Source organism: Peromyscus maniculatus, chromosome 1, assembly GCF_049852395.1.
Source record: "Peromyscus maniculatus bairdii isolate BWxNUB_F1_BW_parent chromosome 1, HU_Pman_BW_mat_3.1, whole genome shotgun sequence".
Taxonomy (NCBI): domain Eukaryota; kingdom Metazoa; phylum Chordata; class Mammalia; order Rodentia; family Cricetidae; genus Peromyscus; species Peromyscus maniculatus.
Window position 1 is genome coordinate 195196120 of NC_134852.1, and position 19530 is coordinate 195215649.

General features: G+C 41.2%; 1 protein-coding gene across 3 annotated transcripts in view; it reads right to left on the reverse strand.

Annotated features, from left to right (window-relative positions):
* Hpse2 (heparanase 2 (inactive)) overlaps nt 1-19530 on the reverse strand; it is a 630225-nt gene that overhangs the window by 107769 nt on the left and 502926 nt on the right. For all 3 annotated transcript variants that reach the window (XM_076563135.1, XM_042263859.2, XM_042263852.2), the window contains one exon: nt 15330-15444. In XM_076563135.1, coding sequence (XP_076419250.1) covers nt 15330-15444 — 115 coding nt within the window. The remainder of the gene's footprint in view (nt 1-15329; nt 15445-19530) is intronic.

Below are 19530 nucleotides of genomic sequence, written 5' to 3' on the forward strand. Positions count from 1 at the left end.
CCCTGACTGCGGTTGTGAGGGAACAAAGAAAGGACAGACAGTCCCCCACACACAGACGAGCTGGGCTAGGCTGTGTGAGTTCTGACGGAGCAGAGCAACTACATGACTACAAGGAACCACAAGTCTGTTATGCACAGGACAGGGCCAGGAGTTAGCTGGCCTCAGTAGAGAGTCTCTTCAGGCAAGCAGTTTCAGGCTAGAAATACCTGTGTGGAGGAAGCTGCAGTTGCTAGATTTTGTACATACTCTCAACATTCACAGTGGGACCAGAGGAAGGCTTTGCCATCTCTGAATCTGACCCATATGGGGAAGGCCTTGCTCCATTCCCCTGGGTCTAAGGCACTGGGATCCTTGACATGGATGTGCCTATGTCAACAATACGATTCACTCATGGCTTCCTCTGTTGTCTATACCTGGAGGGCATCTAGGAGAAGAAAATGAGGAACTTCATAGAGTATGAAGAATTTCCAGGAAGATGAAGTTGAGTTACATTTAAATGGAAAGTTGACTTTAAAAAAATGTTGGAGCCAGGAGGTGGTGGCGGCGGCGGCGCACGCCTTTAATTCCAGCAGAGGGCGGGCAGATCTCTGAGTTCAAGGCCAGCCTGGTCTACAAAGCAAGTTCCAGGACAGCCAGGACCATTACACAGAGAAACCCTGTCTCAGAAACAAAAAAAAAAAAAAAAAAAAAAAAAAAAAAAAAAAAAAAAAATTGGGCCAAATGGTGGTGCTTGCCTTTAATTCCAGCACTGGAGGCAGAGCCAGGCAGATCTCTGTGAGCTCAAGGCCAGCCTGGTCTACAGAGCGAGATCCAGGACAGGCATCAAAACTACACAGAGAAACCCTGTCTCAAAAAACAAGTGTTGTTTGTTAAGCTCAAGAAGCATTAGATGTTTAAAAGAGGTCAGTCTATAAGACAGTTTGTTGTTAAGTATCTGAGCTATAGACTATGTCTGTACCTCCATTAGTGGACAGTGTCTGTCACAGGGGAGATGAGGGGTTCCAGAGTCAGACTTCAGGCTTCAAATCCTGGGCTATCCTTTTAACCTTTTAGCAGCAGGTGAACTCCCTCTCTCTCCGTTTAGGTTCTATCCAGAGGGACAGTTTTGCTCTTACAATAATCACAGGCCCAGTAGGAGAAATCTTAGCACTCTTAGGCCTGACAGCCCTCCAGGTGCCGGAAGAGCACATCTCCTGGGCTTGCTCTTTAGCACACACCTTCAGCCCATCCTCAGAACTGTAGCTCCTTCACAGTCCAGCTTGTCTCCTGTCACAGTTCAAGGCCATCTACAGGTTACACAAATGCTTTCCACACCACTGCTTCATAAGAATCCACTTTTATACCCAGCCTGGTCATTTCATTCCCCCTGAATCCTCATTTCTAACTCAGACCCTTCTTGGAAGTACTGGCGAACTGACTCAGCCTCCCAGGGAAGGCCCTCTGGCAACTGTGACTCAATTATCCAGATGTTCACAATTTTTCCAGTCTTGTCTCCAATTAGCCAGCAGATTTAAACAAAGAGATGTGTTTAAGTAGGTCAGCTGTTGGGTTCAAGCTGGGTCACTACTTCTTTACAAACCAAGAAAAGAAAAATCAAAGTGTAAGGCAGGGGTTTCTGTATGTTTTAACACAACCTCCAAAGCCCATTTTCCTTCCTCTTAGCCCAAAAGATGTCTTAAATTCTCTCTGTTTCCTCTTAGGAATAAAAGCCTCATCATCTCACCAGTGAGAATTTGGGAATGCCACCACAGGTCATGTAAATGGAAGCTCCCAGAAAATACCCATCCCTGCTGAAGATCTACAAGGCTGGTAGTGTGATTAGAACTTCATGATCTGTCGAGTTGGAATATTGCAGGTCTGGAGCCCACCTGTCTTGGACTACCTTTAGTCTTTTTAATAGGCTTTTATTGCCCACGCCTGTATCTGATGTAATATCCTTCTGACTATTAGGTAACATCTTTGGACTGTATTTCTATCAAATGAATCTACAAGTTTTCATCAATTCACAGTCTGTGTTGTAATTGACTTCCTTGACATTCCCACTAACAGAACTGGAAAAACGATTTTATTTATGACTTTCTTTGTATCTTAACTACAGAAAGCTCATAAAACTGCTTCCATATTTGAGAGATGATATGAGGTAACCTAAACCCATGTTCCTGGGCTGTGCATTCATTTGACTCAGAATAAACTATCTTTTATGCCTTTTGAGGTGATAGCTGGGTTTTGTGTTGACAGCTTTGGCATCCAATGTGAGACCTCCAGATAACTCACTTGATCCGAGGAGTCACTGAGTCAGCGCCAAGATACCAGCTTAAGCTCTGCTTGCCTGACCACTCATTTGTCTCCTTTGGTGGACGAATGTGAGTTTTTTGGGGGGCTTGGACTACCATTTTGATTTGGCCGATGGGCCACTGGTTATTTTGAATAGGTTGTTGGGTGCCCTCTTGTCTGTGTGGGGCAGTCACCCACAGCACTTGCCTTCAGAACAGCTGTTGGCTTTCCCAGTGTATCTTCGCCGTCTGTGGCCTTTCTCCCACCACTCCTTCACTATCGAGTCCTGGCCTTTGTCTGTGTTCTCTCCCGCTTGTCTCTTAGTTCATAGATTCTATGAGGGCCTGGCCATAAAGACACTCTAGATAAGTGGAACAGTGTGAAGGTGTGGGGGGACTCTCCAGGATGTTCAATAACTTCACAGGGAAGTCAAGACAACATAGCCACCCTGTTTCTGTATAGTACACATAAGGGGTGATCAACTAATAGCTTGAGCCCCATCATGCTCCCATAATGTGAAAGATAAACCCAAGACACAATGAAAGGAACTGATTTCAGGTGAGACCTGAGTGAGTACTCCATATATAGAACATAAATCTGGCCCCAAACACCAACCTTGACAGCTAGCATAAATACAGAAAAAAAAAAAAAAAAAAGATCACTCAGAAATTACCCCTAAGAACTTTGAGGATCACAGAAGTGATATCCTATTAAATCTACATTTATGGGATGACTAGCCAATTTGAATACTTTGGTCAAATACAATAATTCATCATGGGTTGGTCTCACTCCCACAGATGACCTTGTTATCTTAATACCACACATTCTATCTTATTTGTGGACCCAGCTCCAAATCTTCAGATGTGACTATAACCTACCGTAACCACAGAAACCAGGAAAGAGAAAAGGTATTATTGCTGAGGTGGGGAAGGAGAATGGTAGTGGACAAAGGTACTGTGAGGGGGAATGGACCAACTGGGGTGGGACTTTACTGAGAGGTCCTGCAATACCGAGGGGCGGGGGGGGGGGGGAGGGAGGGAGGGAGGGAGGGAGAGAGAGAGAGAGAGAGAGAGAGAGAGAGAGAGAGAGAGAGAGAGAGAGAGAGAGAGAACATCAAAGATGATTGAAAAAGCTGCATGGAAACCTATTGTTTTATGTTTACTTAAAAATGCATATATACTATGTAAAAAGCATGTGTGTATACAACATACATAAATAATTTAAATGAGGTTACACCACTTCCACGAGCCACTACCTAACAACCCCCTAGTGCCTGCCAGGCATGGAAAACTTCCCTTCAAGTCATTGGTCAGAAGAGTCTAAGAGACTCCTGAAAGAAAACAGGCTATTTCCACTGCCCTTGGTTGTCTCCCAGAACCTGAATGTAAGGCCTTGTTGCTAAAGACACCACACACTTCGGACACAGAACTTGGAGGAATTGAGCTGGAACTGACCTGGAGGCCTCCTTCCGGAGGACTAGCTCTCATAGCATCTCCAGGTGCTATATCAGCTGCCAAGGAAGAAAAGCAACCAATAGTTCGACCCATCTGTAAGGCCTATTAACTACAACAATGACTTGCCTGGCAAGATATACTGAAAGACATAATGGTGGCACTTACAGCTCCGTGGTAACCAACAGCGACCTCATTGGACTTGAGGTTCACTCAATGAAGAAAATTCATGCCTGGCAATGTAAACATAGTTAACTACTGTGGCTGGTGACACCATGGGGCCTAGAGGAGAACCTATTACTGCCACTGCCCTAAACCAGCTTAATTCTCAACTGCATCTAAATACTTATCTTTAATATGGACGGAGAAGTGCAGCTCTCACCCCTCACCAAAGAAGCTTCTTTTCGCAGCAGGTAGAGACCATCACAGAACTCTACAACTGATCAAAATGAAGAGAACGACTGTCTATGGGTGCCCAACCCCAACTGATATATCTACAACACAACCCCTATACCTAAGGCTCAGGGAAAATTATGGTAAAGGGATCTGAAAGAATGTAAGAATCAGAGGATCAGAGCAGTTGATAAGAGATGTCTCTGAAAATTGGCCGGGAGTTGCACCCACGAAATTTCAGTAATACAGTAGCCCAAACAAGACCTGCACAATTGCAACATCAGTTGACATGCCAGTGTACACTGGGAAAAACTCACAATGTTCCACCTCTAGATGAAGGGCTACAGAAAACTGAAAGCTGCCAAGAGAGGGAGAATCAACGTTCTCAGGAATGAGCTCCTTGATAAGTCATTTAATCTCAAATAATCATCTTTAAACACATATACATGTGAGCAACACTAAATGGATTCAGCAGGTTGTATTAATATAGACCCCCCTCTTTCTCATGTGTGTGTATAGCAATAATAATTTAAAAAGAAAAGATCATGAAATTGAGAGGGAGTAGGGGGACATAGGAGGAGTTAGAAGGGGAAAAGTGAGGGGTGGAAATGGTGTATTTATGTATGAAATAATTAAAAAATATAATAAACTGAATGTTAAAAATAAAATTAATTAAAAACAAACAAAACTCCTCTGTACTATATGGTCCAATTCCCAAGGTCAGAGCTTACTTATAGTAAGTATACTTGAGTTTCCCCTATTTGGATGAATATCTTCCAAATATGGTATCTTCAAAAAGTTATTTACAACTGATTAGAAAACACAAAAATAAGTATTGGAAAGTTTCTTGTGAAGGTTCCATAATGGCTTCCTGGATTAAAAACAAACAAACAAAAAGATTTAAGTTCATCCTTAGAGATTTTGTCCTGCCTGAACTTGAATTTCATTTTCTCTTGTCTTGACTCTCAGATTCCATCTTGCTTCTGGACTCCTTGCTTAAAGACTACTGTATAGACTTTGGTCATTTTTTTTTTCCTGAGTCATGTAGAAAAGCTAGTGAACTTTTTGCTAAACCTTTCTTACATCCAAGGAATCTTGACAGGACAAACAATGCAGATCTTGTGTGTGTTTTGTGGGCAATAAACACCATTTCATAATTTCATATTTTGTAGTTTAAGGCCTTTACCTTTGCATCTTTAGGAGTAACAATTAGCCTTCTATTATGTGTACCATGCCAATTAGAAATCACCCTGAATATCTTACAGTCTCTATAATTATACTGAGTTCTATGTCAAACAAAAATCTCCCTGTTTCTGATTATTTTGCCCCAGATGTACCTGGAACATATTTTAAAGCCAAATCTCCTTCTTATTTCCTGTCCACATTTTTAACTTTCCCAGATCCCCTGGATAATTTATCTACTGCACTAATATTTACAGTTAAAGAAGTATAGACATACTCCTTTTCTCTTTGGGCTAAGGAAATGTCTCCAATCCTTTTTCAATCACTTGTGGTCCAGAGAGAACCTAAATATGCCTTTTCTGGGGGAAATTTAATCCATATGTTTATGATTAATTTATATGTATCATTAAATTGTTGTTTCTAAGACATTTCATTTGGCAAGCTATTTGTCTCCTTTATCTTATAGGAGTTGGTAAGGGTTTGCACTCAGGCGCTTTTCAGTCCTAGCAAAATACCTGGAGAAGTTGTTCTGAACATTTGAGGTGCTTTCTGCCCATGCTGTCATTGATATACACATGCACAAATACTGTCAATTAAGAGGCAACAAGGGGGAATCAATAAATGTGTGGTCAATGTCCCTTTAGGCAACATCATAATTGTTCCTTAGAGTGGAGTATGGCTTCTTCTAATGACCGATTTACTAAAAAAAAAAAAAAAAATTCAAACATTTGAATTTAGTCATAGATGATTTAATAATCTTCCACTTTGCATTATCATGTCCTAATATTTCTGCCTTCAATTTGCTTACTTTCTAAAAGTAAACACTAATTTGTATAACTTGGGAGAACCAGGGAAATAAATTTTTACTAGGGACATTAAAAAAGATAGTAATGAGGAAAAGCTTTAATTATTGAGGATGTTGGAGTAATTATGAATAAGTGGTTCCAATCAAAGATAGGCAATCTATGAGCATGTGGTTGAAAACAGAATTAATAAAACAGGGCAAATAGAGATTATTAAAATCTTTGACTACCAGGCTTATGAATTCAGAGGTCTGCAACAGCAAGAGATATATGACAAAGGTATCTTAAGAAAGCACACAGAACACCAAATAGATTATACCAGAAAAGAAAGTCCTTCCATACACAATAATCAAAATACTAAATATACAGAACAAAGAAAAATATTAAAAACTTCAGGAGAGAAAGACCAAGTAACAAACAAAGGCAGACCTGTTAGAATTAAACCTGACTTCTTGGTAGAAACTCTAAAGGCCAGAAGGGCCTGGATAATTTTTCTTCTATGATTTTGTTAAAAATATTTTCTGGGTGTTTTGAACTGGAATTATTTTCCTTTTTCTATTTCTATTATTCTTAGATTTGTTCTTTTCATAGTGTCAAACATTTCCTGGATGTTTTGTGTCAGGAGTGTTATTAAATTTAACATTTTCTTTGACCAGTATATCTATTTCTTCTATCATATCTTCAGTGCCTGAGATTATCTCTTCCATCTCTTGTATTCTGTTGGTGAAGCTTCCAATCTGCTTGTATTTCCCCATTTCCTACCTGACTGTATTTCTTCCACTTCTAATCTTTTCTCCACAGTATCATTCAGGGCCTGATTGTGCCTTCCTTCTTCTTAAGACAGAGACATTCACAGACACAGAGACACACAGAGAGAGACACAGACCCACAGAGACAGAGAAACAGAGACAGACACAGAGACAGAGATGGAGAGACAGAAACAGAGAGACAGACAGACAGACACAGACACATATACACACACAAAAGGAAAAACCCTCCAGTGTTATTTTCTTTTGCTGTGAAATAGTACATGTATCCTTTTCTAGTCTTGTACTTCCAATAGCTGTTTAAATAGAAAGATGAACTCAGTTTACCCTATCTCTAGGGAGAATCAAAAGCTAAATTCTAAGAAACCTTGGGGAGGAAAAACTCAAACTTTCATGGATTTATTGGATAAAGACACCCAAGTCACTGTCATAGCTAAATCTTTTGGTGGTGATTGGTGTTGGGGGTGGTGGGGGACGGGACGGGTAGTGGCTCTTAAAATTAGCTGATAAAATTTGGGCTAGGTTACCAGCTTGGAGGGGGGGATGGGACTAAAGGGACACTTTGCAGTAACTCAGTGCTCTGTGTAGCTTTCCTTGCTGAGTGTATGTTGTGTTGATCTGTCACAGGCTTTGGTTGTGGAGGTTGTGACATTGAGGGCTCTTCTGATTAGGAAGAGTCACATACAGGACAGGATATGTTGCATAGGAAGCAGCATGTGGAAGTTACTTCTTAAAATGACTCCATATCCATATCCTCCACATCTTCCATTTTATTTATTCCAATGTCCAGAATAAGTGAAAACAGTATATTTTGCTCAGTCCTTGCCATGCTTAAAACCAAATATGAGATGAAATAAGACATTGCTCACAGTTCAAAGTTAGTGATGGAAGTATTTAATGATTTATCAAGTTCCGAAAATTGATAAATTGTGGGGTATACTTAAATAATTTAAAGGAGAATTGTTTACTTGTTTTATTTCCATGTCTTTACTCCCATTTCTTTCTAATATTTCCATTTCTGTCCTAATATTTTATGTATGTGCATGCATGTATGTACATGTATACATGAGTGTTTGTGCATGTGTATATGCATGCGCACACCTGTGTGTGTGTGTGTGTGTGTGTCTGCGCGCGTATGTGTGTGTTTGCTGAATGCTGACTCCAGGGTTGTTCTATTTCTATAAAGCATTTCCACTTCAAATGAATAGCTTCTAAAACATAAAAACGGAGTTAAGACAAAGACATATTATTTTTGGTCCTAGCAGTCAGTAATCAGATTTTCTTTTTTTGTTCGTTCCCAGAATCACTACCTATCTGCCTACAAATATTTCTTTGATGAAATAAGCTTAAGTTCATCTCATTGTGACACTCACCAAAATAGCCTTCCAACTACCGAAGGGCCTTTCCCTTTTCCCTCCTTTTACATCTTTCATTATTTGTTCCTCTCTCTTTCTGGACTGATTATTCTAAGTGATTTTTCATGGTTTGGGAAAACCGAGCAGCTTGGGCCTGGCTCTTCTCACCCCCGAGCCGACTGTGTTCATCTTCATCTACGGGTTGCTTCCAGGGTGGCACAGCACACCCCTCAGCTCAGCCACAGCAATGCTGAGATTGCTTCTTCTCTCTGATTTATTTAGGTTTACAAAATTTGCAGTAGCTGTGATCCCTCAGTATTCTAATCTGGGAACAATATAAATGGCTGATGGCAGAGTGAGATTTTCAATTGTTGCTACTCAGTGATTCACATAATGCGCTGTCATTAGCCCTGTGATGGGACATGCCACGGTTTCCAGGGCTTATTGGGCCATTTATAAACACGGCAATGCAGACCTGTCAGGCCCTTAATCGCTTCCACAGGGAATTTGGCCACCTCTTCTCTGGAGGGAAAGAAACTGTAATGTTTAATTTGCCTTTGACTATTGGCAGTCACTTCCTCTCAAATTCAGGAATCACAGCTTTCCCTTCTGTGCTTTTAATTTTCTGGCAATTTAATTTTAAAAAATAAATTTTGTATTTTAATCATCATTACTTGAATCTATTTCCATGTATCTATACAAACGTTTAAAGATTCTCACCACAGTTTTGTTCATATTATTGTTAATAACTATTGTGATTTGCAATTTTATATCTTACAATGTAGCTTCGTAAACAACAAAAAGCACTTAATAACCATTGCTTATTTATGATGGGTGAAAGATACAAATTCACTGACTCATCCAACCCTTTGTAACCCTCTGAGATAGATGCTATTCTCACAGGGTCGGTAACTGATGGTCACTGGAGTTTTCTAGTAATTTCAAGTCCATATAGGGGGTAATTGGAAAAGCTGGTCAATCTAATCTCAAAGTCAGTACTTTTAAGAAGTAAATTCAAACACTTCCTGCTCTCCAACTTCTGCAGTTATTACCCATGTTCACAGAGGAAATAAAGGCTCACATGACTAGAAAACTACTGTGTTGCATTTTGAGCTCCATCTAATGCGGGGCCCAGAGCTGTTTCTACTTCCCAAAGGGATGAGCTGTCACAACTACTAGTGTGTGTTACTGACAGCATGTGCATACTGCTCAGGTTGATAAGCAGACAAGAGATGAGAACGGTCAGTAATCAGAGGAGCCTGGATGAACAAGCATTAGGGCCAAGTGCTGCCTGCCCTGTCACATGGTGCAGAGTGCAGGCTCTGATCTCAGCAGCCAGGGCTTAGAACTCAGAGGAGAAAGAAGCGAGTCATGTTCATGGGCATGCAGCCCGGTGCTCTGGCCATTGATGGAGGCAGCCGGAGTCCCAGTGATTGATCCCACAGCCAAGGCTGCCCTTCTCTCAGCAGCAGCCTTTCACAAAGGAGGCTGTGCATGGAAAAGTCTTTGTGGGGGCCCCTAATGACAGGATTGGATTTCACATCACAGCTACCCCTAAACAGGTACGTTTTGCTTCTTTCATGTTCCTGATGGATCCCACGGGAAAGAAAAGAAAGAGAAGAAAGGTTACACTAAGAGTCAGGTCACAGGCTAGATTGTCTGGGTTTGTATCTCCCCTGCCATACCACCTCCAGGTTCGTAGATTTGAATTCTTCAATTTTCACACACCCTGTGTGGCCATGGGATAGCAATGAGAAAAATTTTCTGAGATAATTACTCATACTTCATCTACCATGACTCAATGGAACACGAGTGTTTCTGTGTCTTCGTATATGTTACTGCCCATGTTTAGATAAACCCACCCAAACTTGCTTCCTTACATCTAACTTGCCACTTAGTGAGAATCCACCTAGACATTGTCTCTCCCAGAAGGCCTTCCGAGATGGCCCTTGCATGCCTTCACCAGACTGCCTTTTTTGTTCTTTCCCATTCCTTAAAATGCTTTTTGCCATAGTCCCTATTAACGTCTCTACCATCTGTCTGTATCTGTGGTGTCAGCTCCTGGAGGGCAGATGCTGTCTACAGGGCTCAGCCCAGCATCCAGCATGACGATGACTGTAATAAATCCACAAGAATGAATGGAACACACGTAAAGCTAAGATTTCTATTTACTTGGCTATTTAAAGGACTTAATTCATTCATAGCCTTTTAAAATAAAGATATCCCTTTTCAGATTAAAAAAAAATTATTGATTGCAGTAACTTTACAGACAAAAGGTTTACAAAGAAGAAAAACAAGTGCCTGTAATTTTCTTGCCCTGAGATATAGTCCTATCTAATAATTTTCTTTACTTATATGTAAATGCAAAATCAAAATCTTATGTTTTAAATTATTTTTTCAAGTATACTGACAGGAATTTGGAAGTATAAGGGGGAGGCAGTTTTATCTTGAATTCGGCTCAATCATTGGGAAACCAGAACTCAAACACACACACATAATTGATGGTAGAGCTAGGAACCACAAATCTTGTCACAGTTCTAGGCTCTGTTGTGATACCTCTTGTTTGGATGGTTCAAGTCTCAGTCAATCCAGCTACACTGGGATAAATGGGTTTGTAATTTGGTGTTCCTCCAGAAAAAGGGTGCATTAAGTTGATCCTGTTTGCATATCTCAGCTATGTCATGTATAAGGGGTATCATCTCTAAGGGGATGGTCCCCTTAGAGGAATGGGGGGAAAAGACAGGATTATTTAACAACTTGTCCTACAATTTTGTGATAGATAGGCTAACCAAGTAATCCAGACTGGCAATAATAAAAGGCAGAGCTTCTTTCCAAAAGCTAAATAAGAGCTGAACAGCAATGGCTTGGCTTAGAATATGTTGCTATAGTGACTGCAACCATAGGTTTAATTTCACTATAGACTGCTGAGTTGTGCTCTAATCCATGATTGATGATTGTATCCAGAACAATGTACATAGAGAGTGTTCAACGGATATGCACAGGGATGTTGAATATTTGTTGCTACTCATCAAGAACAGTAAGCAAAAATGAGTGCCGACAGCCCACAGCTACACCCCTATGCCCAGAGTAGACATGTTAAGACAGCACGATCTAGCTCTTTGTAGTCGTCCTAATCAGGACTGACCTCTGATCTTACAAACACACAGTGGGTTATTGGCTCTGCAGACGGAGGACCATGTCTTATCTGTATATCCACACAATGGTGAGCTCAGAGCTCAGTGTTTTTTGTTTGTTTGTTTGTTTTTTAAATTACATCTGTGTGAAGACTCCTTTTGCTGCCCTAGCGTGGGAGTTAGGAGGATGCAGATTGCTAAGTCCCCATTCCTTTTCCTGAAAGCTTTGTAAATCACACTCTGGAAAAAAAAAAAGTGACAAGCTGAATTCCAAATTCCTCTCCTAGGAGAAGTGCCCAGGATTGGTGGGGTCTGGACTCTGTCCACTGAATATGCAGATCTGTTCTGCACAAACATCGTCTACTCCCAAGGGAGCCCACGACTGATTGCCTAGCTGTGGAGACTCACATGTCCCCTCTTTCCCAGTGGCAGAACCATCGGGGAAGGGTGGGCGTGAATGACAATGCTTGGCTGAACTAAAATGTGCTCCTTTTCTCAGGAGGAGAGTGCCGCTTTTCTAGCAAAAAAAAAACCACCGAGGAAACAAGGAATGTAGCTGAAAAGTTATTTCCTGAGCAGAACAGGGGGATGCAGAACCCATTCTTATTCTCCCCTTCCCCTCTTCCCTTCTTTATCTGTCTTATCTATTCTTAGAATTCTTTTGTAAAAGAGAAGTCTTCAGGTCCAGTGGAAAACTGATTGGATGGTACAGAGATGCCCCCATGCCTCCTGTCCTCATACGTTCTAGGTCTCCTCCATTACCAGTACCTTTCATCAGAGCGCTGCTTCCATCAGGGACACAGAAAGTCTACCTTGTGCAGCAGGATTTAACTATGGTGTCTCTCCCGTGGTTTAGGATCAACATATAAAGCACCCACTATTTAGTATCATCCAGAACCGTTTCCACCCTAAAAATCTTCTGTACCATTTTTCCCTCACCCTAGCTCCTAGAAACCACTCTTAAAGTGTTATCTTGTCTCAGTATTGTCTCTTACCTTTGACTGGTGCTTTAGGAACAGCCCTGCCAGAGCTGAGTTGGAATGCGGCAAAGCTAACTAGGAAGGGAGGGGTGGTATGGGACACGGCCTGAGGAGCCCTGAGGCACAGGGCTCACAGTTTCTGGATTTACTCAAGCGCACCAGCAGAAACAGAAAAGAATTTGCTAATAGGATTCTTTCCTGAAATATACTAAGCTGGGTTTGAAGGAATGGGAAGGGAAAAATACTTATTTTTCTGGGAGACAAAGTAAAGTGCAGTTCATTAATCCTCTAATCTCTTAACAAACTCTCCTGGAGATGTAACCACAATGTAAAATCCATAAGTTTTTATTGGCAATGTTAGTTATCAGTTCCACAGCTCTCTGACATGGCAACCAATGTGATCCTCAGGTCTAGCTCCATCACCCACCTTAGAGGCCAGCCAGCAGTGTCTCTCAGATCACGCCCTGGTCTGGCTTTGTAAATTCTTTCCAGGGGAGACTTAGGACACACTCTCCCAGCTGCCAAGTTTCCTACTTATAAGGTGCAGAATTTTTACCACAAGGAAAGATAAAAAGGAAAGCTGGCTACCTTTTTAAGTGCTTTTACGGATGATTTCTTTATTAGAGCTTGATGTTTCCAGAAACGCAGCTGCCCAGCTCACGTGGGGCTTTGTGTGGAGTCCATGGAACTTGTTTTAGCATCTTTAAGGCTTATGCAAGCTCTGGGGCCACTGGGTATGAGCTGAGGACTACTATGCAGTGCTTTTTTTTTTTTTTTGAACCCGCAGTTACTCTTATTTGTGGAGAATAAAGGTTTGGGTCTTTATTGTATACATGGCCATGGTCCTGGGCGCTTACACAGCAATGTGATCAGATACTCAGGTGGTCCAACCCTGGAAATGAGGCCTGTCTAGCCTTCTAACACCCATCTTTCTCTCCAGTGGCACAGTAAACAGAAAATAGGATTTAGAGCTAGGAAAACCAGGGAGACCCAGCTACTGTGACTTCTCTGACCTTAGGCATTCACTTATTCCTAGGACTTCAGCTTTTTATTTTTTTCAGGAAAATTAATAAAGTCATATTTACCTCCGTAGATTTTGTTTAGAGCAGTTGTGATAAACTACAATTATCTTATATGTTTATTTTCCATTTCTCACCACACTGCACAGGGACTTTGTCATTTTGGTTCACCACAAAGATCCACTGGGAGGAACTATCAATAAGCAAATAGGACATGATGAAGATGAATGAATGAAATTTGAATGAAGGAAGGAGAGAAGGAAAAAAGGAGGAGTGGAGTTTTGTTGATACACCAAATCAAAGAACATCCTGCATCTGTGAATCAGTAAAGATTATCTGCATTGCTGAAAATGGTACTTGAAGCATTATGTTAGACTGATCGTGTCTTCCTGGTTAAAGCTCTTCAGTGATTTTTCTTAGTACTGTGATAAAAGTTCCATCGCCTGAGCAATCTGACTTCTGCCTACTTAATTTCTATTGAGTCTTTCCCTTCCTTCCATGTCTCAGGCACTCATGGTCCTGTGCTTTGCAGACATGCCAAGTTAGTTCCTGTAGTGAAATGTTTGTGTTAGCCTCTGCTCTGCTTAGAAAGTTGTGTGAAGTCTGCATACCTGCCTTCTGACCACCAGTTGTCTCTTCACTTCTATGTCCTGTGCTCAGAAAAGCCCCTCCTGTACATGCATCTAGGAACCCTTATCATATTCTATTATTTATTTAGTCATTGTTGTGTCTTCCCCAACTCCTGCTACTCAAAAATGTTTAATTATATGCCAAATAGAAGATGTGCTCTATGTTTGTTTAGTATTTATGCCATGAATGTAGTTTTCTAATTGTTTTGGCTTATCTACACAGAAATATGAAAACAAAATAAATCTCTATGGTTCTAAGTGGAAAACTCTTTCCCCATTTTTCATACCTCAGTCTCACACATACATACTTTGAGTCGTATTCTTGTTCCGTGTGTAAAAACAATTGTGTCAACTGGTTTCAATTTTGAGACTTGGGAGTGATACTCCTGTGGGCCATAATATTGCTTGTTCTGGGCTTGAAGGCCTCTTGACTTGGGGTTTGGAAGGTAAGAAGCAGTGGGGTAGAAATAGGTAAAGGGTAGCAAATGGCAGGAACTGTTCCAGGCTGGGTTTATTCCCAGGACCCTCAGGGCAACAGTAATTGAAGGCACAGGATCTGGGTCTAAGGATGCCATTATGTTCCCCTTTCCCTGTCTCATCCTCAGTGACCTTGTCAAATAAAGCAGATAGAACATCTCTAAGGGCAATCACAGGGATGGGGAGAGGAGTCTGATTTTCCATCAGGACCATGTAGTGACATGATACCATATGAGTCCCACATAAAATAATCATCTGTGTGATATTTCTAAAAAGAAAAGAAAACAAAGCAAAAAACAGCTTTTCTGGGCTAAGAATTCTCTGATGATTATGCAGCAGGTAACTCAGAATCCTGCCTTGGGGAAAATCTCTTCATCATCACTTAGGGATCAACATCTAACTCCAAGTGCACTTTAGCCTTAAGAGATGGGCTCCTATTTTATCTGATCTTAGTGAACCCCCATCTGCTTTCAACATGCTGCATCTGACGTTAACTAATGTCTCCTATTAGCATTAAAAGAAAACAATCTGGAAAAATCCACTCTCAGGCAGAGTTCAAACAGGCCACAAGGAGATGTGGAATCTCAATTGCACAAAGTCTGCTAAAGTAATAGTAACAAATTTATATATTATACACATATAAATATATGTATGTGTGTATGTCTGTGTAGGTGTGTGTGATAGGGGAGTGAAGCCAAAGCCCATGGAATGGTTCATGAAACCAAAGACAAGAATGCTCTGTCTGATTTATGAAAGAGATTGCCAATAGCAGAAGGAGAAACATTCTCCTAGTATGGAAAAAGGCATGATTAAAAGAACCAAATGATATGGAAATGAATTGGGAATCTTTATCCAGTGTACTTACTGGTAATGGGTTAAAATTCTGGTCCACTAGATGGTTATATCCATGGTCAAAAAATGAGTGTCGTATCACAACATCAATACCCTGATTAGCCAGCATTCCTAAAGTGTTTAACCATCTAAAAAGCAAAAGAAAAAAAGCCACATCAGCACATTTAAAATGGCATTTTACAAGAACTGAACATTAGCTACAACACACAAATAAACTCTACCTCCCCCGCATCCCCCGCAAGCACCACCAAATTTATTTGTTGCTTTAAAAGAAAAAATCATTTTAGGTGCTGAACATGAAGATGTAAGAAATCTCAAAGATTCTCAGATCTAATCTCTTTATTTTACAGGAAAAGAAGCTGAAGTCTGGGGGAATGAAATGAATTGTTCGTGGTCATAAAGTTATCACAGCTTATGTCATATTTTACTTCTAGAATACTAACAAATGAATACTGTGACCATTTAAAAGCCTAACGCACATTTAAAAGCCTCCCTGACCACAAACATGCAACCACAGGATTTCACAGTGCACCTTGTATCCTCAGCCTTCTCACTCTGTAATAGTGCACACACGTTTCATAGGATGCTTTTTTTTTTTTTTTTTTTTTTTTTTTTCCGAGACAGGGTTTCTCTGTGTAGCTTTGCGCCTCTCCTGGAACTCACTTGGTAGCCCAGGCTGGCCTTGAACTCACAGAGATCCACCTGGCTCTGCCTCCCAAGTGCTGGGATTAAAGGCGTGCGCCACCACCGCCCGGCTTCATAGGATGCTTTAACCTACATAGGCCTATGACCTCTGCAAAAACAGCCTTGTCATTTGGTTCCCTCATATATCACTGTCCCGTCAATGTAATACTGTTTTTCCTCAACACTACAATACACTATGCAGAGATTAAAGCCTTTTATCTCCTTCTCGTATGTGTTACAATAGGAAGCCTGCATTGACCATGCACTTATCCCTGAGTATGCAAAGTGCCTAGATTACATAACATGCTACTCTTTTAAAAAGCCTGCCTTCTCGGTTCTCCCCAAACTCCCTGCTGACTCTGCCTTTGTTACTGACACATTCAGTTCATTCATCCATTTAGGCATGGACTGTTTTCTCTCTCTGTATTGCCACTGCTGAAATACCACCTCATCTTTGCTCTGCCCTCCGACTTCATTCTCCGTAGGTCTAAGTTGCACAAAACCACTTTTGAGCAGCCACTATAGCATGCTTTCTTGTACAGACCCTCGTCCTCACATGTTTTAACTTTGCCTTAGCATTTCCTACCTAACCTCCTCTAACTCATTTCTTTCCATTTGGTCAATTTCTTACCATATTAATCTCCAAAGCAAGTGTTCTTTTCTAAACTCTGGCATCCCAGTCAGCAGTATCACCTTCTACCTTCACAGAGCTCTTTTTATTTATGCCCTCCGCCAGCATGGTGACGGTGAGCATTCCCCCATCTCTCTGCCACGCCCCATTAGCTATAGGTCCTCAATCATACAGCATTTGAACTTAGGCTCAGAACACCCAACACAGTTCCTGGCATGTTGTAGGTACACAGCACTGTTTAGGTTGACATTTATCTGGATAAAATTAGATTTTAGGAACTTTGGAAATCACCATTCAGCACATGGGAAAAATTACACATAGTTATGATTTCCCGAATCTGAAACCATATGGGGCTACAAACCCATGACTTCTAGAATTAAGTTTTTTCCTTGCTGGAATAAAGAGCATTTCTAATTCTTATATTATGAATAAATAATGTTCACATTTTCAAATCTTTTTTTTTTACATTTACAATTTTATTTTATTCTCATAAAAATGAACACATTTACTGACAATTAGAGTTACAAAACCAAATCCCAAAGCAAAGCAAAGCACAAAACCAAGAGTCTGAAGTAAAGGAAAGTGTGTGTACAGCACAGCAGAAGCTTTGTTGTGTTCATTTTGTCACACTGGGACCCTGCAACCGAGAGAGCTGAAGGACTTTGGGAACATCCCATGGCAAAGCTACTTGCCTTTATTCTTTTCATTAGTTTGGCAAGTCTGTGAAGCCAGGATGATAGGCTCAGCTCTTGCTCTGGTCCTGAGGCTCAGTAGCAGATGGAGTCTCAAAGGAAGCCCTGGACTGGGGCTGTAACACCGTCAGACTCTGGGGGAATGTCTCCTAAAGCAGAGCTCTTGCCATGTTCAAAAGTACAAATACATCATGGTCTATATTTAATATTTATCTAGGAAAGCAAATATGGAGTCTCACTTTCTAGAAGAAATAAAATCTGAATAAATGCATAATCATATATGCATGAGCCCCTCCACCAGCACCATCTGTCCAGCAACACAGGACAGTCTCTTGGTGTTTGGTGTATGTACAATGATCCCATTGCATACTTGTTCAGTATCTATTCATGGGTGTTTATTGAGCACCTACTATATATTATTGCATGCTGCTAGATGCTGGAGACACGGCATCCTATCAAGACGAATTTGCAGTATTACAAAGAATTTCAAGACTGTCAGGGTTGCACTATCTTTGAGTCTTCATTAGCAGAGAATTCTGATTCATGCACGCATTTGCACATGCCCTAGCAACTACATAGTTAGGTGATATACTGAAAAGGTCCTGGGAAAAGGCCACCTTTTCACATGCTTGCTAGCTGCTTGAACCTTCTTAGAATGCTGTATCATTTGTCTAGGAAGCAACTGACATCCCTTCAAGAACACATCACATTGCTATGTGCTGCCTGTGGAGCTCAGATGGTATGGATGACAAGGAAGTAAGACAGAAGACCAGGAGCAGAAGGAACTAGATTCATCTGATATCTGTCAACTAAGCACTGATAATTTGAACTACTTCCCAAATATCAACAATTATGTTCATCTGCAAAGTCCATGGAGAGCTCTATGGCTGTCTGGCTGATGCTCATGCAAAGGGAGGTCTCTGTTTCAGCTGCCTCCATGAAGGTCTGTGGTACTTTTCATTTCACACCATTCTCCTTAAAGGGAAGAGTGTTCAGGAAAACATTCAGTAGAGTTGGGCTGCTTGCTGGACCTCAAAGCAAAATCATTTGGCAACAGCTGAGAAAAAGCCATTCCTGAGCTGATTCCAAGGGGTCCCCTTAGTACTGACTGCCAACCTGGCTTTTCCCCTTGCAACAGGATTCATATCAAACTAGTGGGGAGTAAATTATGAAAGAAGGCTCTTAGCAGTACTGCATTAAATTCGGATTCACTCCATTTCATTCATTTCAACCATGTTTATTGGACATCTCTGTGAAACACAACGTTAGATACTGAGGTTACAAACATGGATGCCCCAGAGTAACACCATGAATTACACCGAGCAGTTGTCTTCATGTACATTTGGCATGATTCCATCTGAAAATGCCATCTGCTTGGCCAGCCTGATCTGTTCTTCACAAATGTATAAGAAGCTGTCTCAATGGAAGGGAATTGCATCTGTCTAATTAGGAACAGCTGTTAGGAGCGAAGCACAGCTGAAGCAAAACTACAGTTCAGGCCTTGCTTAGCCAGAAAGCCAGGGCCAAAGGACCACGGTGGACCAGGAAAACAATCATTTGGTTAGTCTCTGATTCAGAGGGGTTTGTCCTGGCTGCACGACACTGGCAAGCGGAGCAGAACTGTAGGCTTCTGACCCAAGTCATTCTCCAGGCAACTACAGTAGCCTTCGAGTTTATTTTCTTATCCCTTCCAAGATCCTATTGCATAACATTGACAAAGTCTAAATTTTAAAATGCTCATCAGGTTATCTCTCTTTTTGAAATCTTCAGGGGCTTGGTATAGCCCAGAAGAAGGCCTCATTTCCTTTATATGGTTTTTAAGACCCTCCATGAACTGGTGTAAAGCCTCATCATAGTCTCAGCCTTCACTCCATCCCTGCTGAAACAAGGCTTTCCTCACAGTAGGCACTGGCCCTCTGCTATGCCCTCCAGTGATGTTTCTTCAGCCTGAGGGAGCTGGCTGTCAGTTCCACCACTCACCTCTGAAAACCAGACACTCTTTCCCCATCCCACACAACTGCCACCTTTCCCATGAAACCCTTCCTGATAATCCCATTCAGGGAAATTCTTAATTCCTTTGCAAGCCCACCACTTTTCTTTTATAGAAAGGCTGTGGGAGACAGAAAGAGAAGTGGTTCTTTTGTAGTGGTGAAAAGGCTGGACTCTGGAACAGGCCATCTGAGTTTGAGTCTGATCTCTGCCACTAG